Source organism: Cottoperca gobio, chromosome 3 (assembly GCF_900634415.1).
Source record: "Cottoperca gobio chromosome 3, fCotGob3.1, whole genome shotgun sequence".
NCBI lineage: Eukaryota > Metazoa > Chordata > Actinopteri > Perciformes > Bovichtidae > Cottoperca > Cottoperca gobio.
The window spans coordinates 7,238,840-7,246,211 of NC_041357.1; the positions used below are offsets into that span (position 1 = coordinate 7,238,840).

General features: G+C 39.6%; 1 protein-coding gene across 1 annotated transcript in view; it reads left to right on the top strand.

The window, feature by feature from the left end:
- Window positions 1–6,682, top strand: part of kcng4b (potassium voltage-gated channel, subfamily G, member 4b) — a 7,635-nt gene extending 953 nt beyond the window's left edge. Inside the window, exons 2-3 of the mRNA XM_029426200.1 lie at window positions 1,732–2,574; window positions 5,446–6,682. Coding sequence (XP_029282060.1) covers window positions 1,816–2,574; window positions 5,446–6,288 — 1,602 coding nt within the window. The 5' untranslated portion in view covers window positions 1,732–1,815 and the 3' untranslated portion in view covers window positions 6,289–6,682. The remainder of the gene's footprint in view (window positions 1–1,731; window positions 2,575–5,445) is intronic.
- The last annotated feature ends 690 nt before the right edge of the window (window positions 6,683–7,372 follow it).

The window sequence follows — 7,372 nt, forward strand, 5'->3', positions numbered from 1 at the left end:
TTCAAAATTGTACTGAAGTAAGTATTTGGTTAATTTGCATCCCTGGATTGTCAGCATATCACCAGGACGTTTTCAAGGGAAACCTAACCAAAGATTACAGTTGATGATGCTGACAAAGAACAGCTCCGTCGGATGTGCAAAATGTTTAATACTGCCCTAGTATTAGTATTTCACTCCAATGGTTTCTTTAAGAACACTAAAAATAACAGCTTAAATTAAAGCATTTCTCCAAAAAACAATCTAGCCTCGTAGATTGTTTATTAGTCCAGGTTTTCAAACATCCATCTTTGAGATTGCCTTCATCCCAATAAAATAAAGGTTAATGGAGTTTATTTTGTGGCGCTCACAGCATGGAAAAAGGACATTTGACAAATTCAACAGCAACATATATTTCTGGGGCTCTACATTTCTTGCCTTAATGCTGAAGAGAAGGCTGTTTAGTGTTGATGATCTTCAGATCATCAACACTAAACAGCCTGAGTGCGTGTCAATTTATTACCACATTATAAGGGATATTTTTTTCTCTAAATAAAAATAAATATACAAACACTGGGAACAACAAAAAACTATATATTTCTAGAATCAGTGTTACTTTATGGTAACTCCATAATAAACAGAAAACGCTTTTGACAGTTTTCACGGGATATTGTCTTTGGTAGAAATTATTTCCAATGGAATCTGTTGACAGTAAGGTCAAACCAAAACCAAAGCTATCCGCATGGCTGGATACCAGTAGGTCAGTGAGAAAATGTCTTTTTATGTGAATTAATCTGTGCTTTAAGTTCAGAATGTTTTTTTGCATGTTAGCAGATATCTATTACTATATATAAAATAAAAAAGTTTGAACGATGCCAGTTGAAAGAGCAGTCAATGGAGATTTTTCATTGTTGTCGGCTTGTCGATCTCAGACATTTTAACCTCTCTGGCTTGTTCACACCACGATGTCGCACCAAAGCTGGAGAGAGTTTTTGAGGTCACTCAGCAGCCGTGTGAGTGTTGTAATGGAAAGGCCTGAATTGGTGTGAAGACAACTCAGAAGGGTGTCAGGAGAAAAAGTGGGTTGCGAAGATCTTATAATTTTGTATTTTTTTCTTTCCCCAGCAAATTTGGAACAATTACAAGAGCACATTTGTTCTTAAATGTTGTCAATTAATGAATTAGAGAATCAACAGAAAAGTATGGATGTAGTAATAGACCTGAAGGCGATTTGCCCCAGTGGCCAACTGTGGCACTGCAACAAGGAAAATCCCCTGCATTTTCTTCATGACCTTTATTGTGAAAGAGACATTTGTAAAACCGTTGACCCCAAATAGCAAAAAAGGATAAATTATTACTCTTTGTCTAAGGACTTTTTTGTGTGTGCAGTAAACTGTTTTCGGATCAATAGCTTCTGTTTTGTCCTGCTTTAGCTTGAGGAAACCTTTGGATGAAATATAAATAGATGTAAGAGATGCCGTTTACAAGGTGGGCTCAGGTAAGCAGGATGAACAGTTATATAGAGTTGGGTGTTATCTGCATAGTAATGCAAGTCAATGAATAATGACCCCTACTGGTAACATACTGAAAATCAGGGAACCAAGGACAGAGCATTGTAGTACTGCATATGAAATGTAGGTTTGTAATGAGGTTTTGAATTGAGACAAGAATTTGTATTTATAGAAAAATTCAGTTCCATAAGGACTTGACATTTAAAAGACTGACTTTTATTATTATTATAATTTTTTATTACAGCTTCTCTGTGGATATTACTTCTAACCACCCTTCAACCGGACATACAAATACCTTTTTCATCCTGACACACATCCTGACGCCAGCATGCCTATCATCAGCAATGCCAACCACGACTTCAGCACCTACTCCATCAGCAGCGACGACAGCAGCCTTGACCGCTTCTTCACCGAGATCCCTGAGACAGAGACCATCAAGGGTGTCTACTTCCAGCGCGCCCAGCTGCTTCGTGACCCCAAGGCTTCATATGTGGTCGACCACACCCTGCAGGTTCTCATCAATGTTGGGGGCAACCGCTACACCTTTCCCTGGAGCACCTTGGAGCAGTTCCCTCAGAGTCGTCTGGGACGTCTGCGCTTCTGCACCACCCCTGAGGAGATTGCACGACTCTGTGATGACTATGACGAGACGTGCCAGGAGTACTTCTTTGACCGAAACCCAACAGCCTTCAGGGTTATCCTCAACTTCCTTGCTGCAGGGAAACTGCGTTTGCTTCGAGAACTTTGTGCTGTGTCGCTGCACGATGAGCTTGACTACTGGGGTGTGGACCCAGGCCATATGGAGCGTTGTTGCCGTCGCCGCATGATCACCCGTGTGGAGGAGGTGGCTGAGCGAGAGCGCAAGGAGGAGGAGTGGAGGCAGAAGAGGGTGATGATGAAGAAAAGCGCTACGGAGACTGAAAAGGGCAATCACAAACTGACTTGGATACTGCGAGAAGTGGTGGAAAACCCTCAGTCTGGCTTGGCTGGGAAAATATTCGCCTGCCTCTCAGTCGTCATGGTGCTGGTCACTGTCATCAGCCTGTGCATCAGCACCATGCCAGACCTCAGAGATGAAGAGATCAGGGTGCGTATTAAGTCGATGAAAACCACATAGTCAAGAACAGGAAACGTGTTCTGTGTTGATGCATAGTACTATTCAGCAGAGGTTTCATATAAGCGCATCACAGCTAAAAGAAGCATCTAGTGAAACTAATGATTAAGTGGTAACACTTTATAATAAGGGTGCAAATCATACACTTAAGTAATACTCAACTAATGCATCGCTCATGATAATTTAATGCACAAATTAATGCAGGACGTGCATAAATTCCTGTTGCTCATCATTCACAAATGAACCAAAACGTCTTAAGATTCTGTGTTAATTATATTTTCTCAACAAAATTATTATCAAACCTTTACGCTGCACTCGTCAATATTTATATATTAATAATGGATCAAATTACTGTGTAATGATTTAAGTGTATTAGTCTTTCAGCTCATTGTTTTTGTCATCTGTCCCGCAACTTTACTGTTTTTATTCACTCCAACTGCTCTCATCAGCATCGTATTCATCAAAAACCCCTCTCAATATGTCAGTCATTGTAAAATGTCTATAACACAGAACAAGGCTAAATTGACTTGTTACATTGATAACAATAACATTTTGTTTTTACTGCTTTTTCAATGAAGTCCCATAAAGCACATTCAACAATAATCAGCCTCAGCCTGTATGCAATACAATTACTATATCAACAATAATAAAACATTCTTAAAGTAAATTTGTCTATAAAAATAGATAAATAATAATTTAATGATTAGATTGACGGGAGACATTTCCAACAGTAAAAATGCAGCTCTGTAAGGTTGCAGAATAAAGTCAAAGTGAGGGTTATTTGGAAATGTGTGGGCTGAGGAGTTGTTAAGAAACTGCTTTTGCCAGTGTGACTGTTAAATCATAGATTTCGGCTTCTTGTTTGAGTCAACAGAAGCAGACGGACTGTAGAATTGATTGTATAACTAACGGTCAGTGTAAAGAGCCTGAATTAGGCTTGTGATTAAGCCCGAGATGAAGCCTACAGTCAATTACACCAATCCAGACACAAACAAACCGAGGAATGTTCAGCTCAGAAGCTGAAATACGTTTATACGAGAGTTGGACTGAACAAAGATCTGGACTTGTTTTCCTAAAACAAAGCCAAGATTCCTTTTAATTTCTGGAAACCAGTTTTGTTTTTAGTTTGGAGTCAGGCAGACACCTTGAATGTTGACCGTCTGTTTTAAGTTGCTTTTATTCAGTTTGACTGATAAACAATGACATAGAGCAGAATTTTGAAAGGAAAATGTAGTAAAAGTTGTGCTCATTTATTAAACAATGGCTCCTTGATTTACGACAGAAGTAAACAAGCAGCTTCTCATTTTTGGCAAATGCAACTGCAAGATCAGATGTTATCAGCTATCTTTAGGATAAATAAACATGACATAGACACATGAAAATCTTCCTTTTCAGTGCTTGTGCACATACATTTTTACATTTACATTTTTACATTTACATTTTTACACCACACATTCTCATCTTTTCTTTTTCAGTTATTCAACAAACCATTCAGATTATGCATAACTTTAAGCCTTCATATCTTTTAAACGGGTGAATTATACAGGACTTCACATCAACAGTTGTCATGAACGGGGACATTAGCTATAGAGAACAAAACCGCTTTTGCTACCTGGATGAAAACAAGTTGTTTTCTCCTGTAAAGTGAGACATTTTAACATCGGGGTGTACGGAGATAAAATCTCTTTTGGAGTAAACCTCAAGTGGCCATTCGAGGAACTGCATGTTTGGCACCTTCGCGTTGGTTAGAACAGACAAACAAGCTGTTTATTTCATTCCTTTCACTTTTGCTTGTATTTCTGGTGGTGGAAAGGTGCTGAAAAAGCTGTGACCCTTGACCCTTGAAGCCTGATGTACCTAGTTACAGTTGCTATTGCCAGGCTATGATTAATCTCTGATTTGTGCGTTAGAGAATGGTCAATATGCAGGTGAAAGTGTAATATCCTTCAAAATAGAAATACCCAAGTAAAGTATTAGCAAGCCAACTACAATATTGTACAGTTGAGTAAATGTACAAGTTTCACCCAGTTTTTCTTTAGCTGCCTGGATGTTCATACTGACATTAGCTGTTAGCCAAATATAGACAGTAAATTATGTAGTAAGCTATTAACATGTTGGCAAACAGACAGTACATATCAAGTTGACCCTCATTTCCTGAATATAACTTCCTTCACAAATAATTCACTCAGTTCTAGAAATTGTATTCCCTCTGGTAACACAGAAGTCTAGATTAAAGTATTGATTTCTACGCTTAATGAAACCTGCCCTTCAGCCTTTTCTTGTGAGGAAACAGAAGGAGGCTCATTATGTGCAGTTAGAAAAGCGTTTTACAAGGTTATCATTTTAGCTCTAGTATTTTATTCAAGAGATGATAAGGTCTTGTTTTCTCTGCCATCATTCTTCTTTCAAAGTCCCAATGAAATGGATTCCCCCTCTTTAATGATTGATCCACATTGCAACAGACATTTACTTTTTAACACTCACTGCCAAAGAAATGTTGTAATAGAGTGTGTATGAACTACAATCAATTTACGCTGTGCTGTGTACGTTTTTATCTTCATTTAAGTTTTTATTGCAGGAACAAACAACATGAGGCAGGTCTGTTAATTAACAATATAAGAGTATGTGGAGGCTAATGGCTTGTTTCCTGAGACGAGGTTATTTGAACATCTATGTCATCTTTGTCATTTAAATTAGTGTTTTCATCTGTAGTGTATTTTACTGTTGACTAAAAGGTATATTGATTTTAAGAGTAACCTGATCTGTAGTCTATGTGTGATATTGGTGGTGACCCTTTTAAGTTGCCCAGTGTCTTCTTGTCACAGTACGTCTCTGTGTCTGCAGGGCGAGTGCTCCCAGAAGTGTCAGAGCATGTTTGTGGTGGAGTCCATCTGTGTGGCGTGGTTCACTTTGGAGTTTATGCTTCGTTTCGTCAATGCTCAGAGCAAGCTGGCCTTTGCTCGTGGCCCCCTCAACATCATCGACGCCATCGCCATCCTGCCCTATTATGTGTCCCTGGTCGTCGATGTCAGAGATCAGTCGCAGGAGGATTTCATCATGGGTGCCGGCAGAGGCTATCTGGACAAACTGAGTTTGATCCTGCGCCTGCTGCGGGCCCTGCGGATCCTGTACGTGATGCGGCTGGCTCGCCACTCTCTGGGCCTGCAGACGTTAGGGTTGACCATGCAGCGCAGCATGAGGGAGTTCAGCCTGCTGCTGCTGTTTGTCTGCGTGGCTGTGACCCTCTTCTCACCTCTGGTCCATCTAGCAGAGAGTGAGCTGGCGCCATTTGCCGCCACATACCCCCACCACAGCTTCAGCAGCATCCCTGCCTCCTACTGGTGGGCCATCATCTCTATGACCACGGTGGGATACGGAGACATGGTGCCGCGCAGCATCCCCGGACAGATAGTCGCGCTCACCAGCATCCTGAGTGGCATCCTCATTATGGCGTTCCCCGCCACGTCCATCTTCCACACCTTCTCCCGCTCATATCAAGAGCTGAAGCAGGAGTATGAGCGGCTGTGGAAGGAGGAGAGAGGCGAGGAAATAGCCGCCGAGTCAGAGGAGAGTTGGTCCAAAGTCGAATTGGCACCAGATGAGCTCACGTCTGTGTCGAAGGAAGATAATGATTGGGTGATGTCAAGAAAGAGTCATCATTCCACACTTCCGTCAACAGCTTTCTAATGGAGCAGGAAGAGAGCAGTCGGACTCTTTCATTCAGTAGTTATGTGTTTAAAATGGTGACACTACTCTGTAAGCATATTTAGACTCTAAAGGACTGTTATATTGTGGACAGTGAATTACACTTGTTGTTGTCTGTTCATGTTCTGGATTTATTCTTTAATACATTGAGCTTTAAACAATCTATCTGGTTATTATCAGGTTATATTAAGCTTGTTTTTCATATCAGTAAATACGTAACATACAAACAAACCGTTACCCTCGTTTCTTGTGTAAGAAAATATAAACTATAATCTTACATAAACTATTGTGCACATTTTCAATATTCAAAAAGAGGATGTGTGTGTGTGTGTGTATGTATATATGTATTTGTATTTATACTGAAGGTTATATATATGTGTGTATATACTGTATATGTATATATAGATGTGTGTATGTATATATATATATATATATATATATATATATGTATATATAGGTGTACATATACATGTACACATATGTATATACTGTACATATATATATACTGTATATGTATATATAGGTGTGTACAATTTCAATCAAATACAAGCACAGGCGAGAGACAACTAAATTCACTTCATCCTGCTTATAACGTCATTGTTTGCTTGTTGTTGTTTTATGACTACACGTCTCATTAAAGTGATGCTTTCACGTTAGATTTTGAGTGTTGGAGTGTCCTTAAATGCACCATCAAGGGACAATGATTTTAATACAACAATGGTGACCAAAATGTTCACTGTGATAGATTACGCAGCACAAGTGTCATGTACGTTGATTTGGAAATCAATTAGCTGCCTGACAGTCATTAAAAATCTTCCTGTATGCTGTGGGAAATGATGGGCAGCAATGTTTAACACATGTATTTGATGGACCTTTAATGTGCAGATTAATGTCAACATCTAGTAGCTCCTCTTGTCTCACCGTTTGTCTAACTTCTAGGCTCTTTTGAAATCACAATAAACTCTGATTTTAACTGCCTGAGAGTATGAATGGTTTGTTCACTCTGCATGGAAGTTATGTCTTCGACAAAGGAACCTCACAGCTCCTGACCGTATAGCACAAGTTT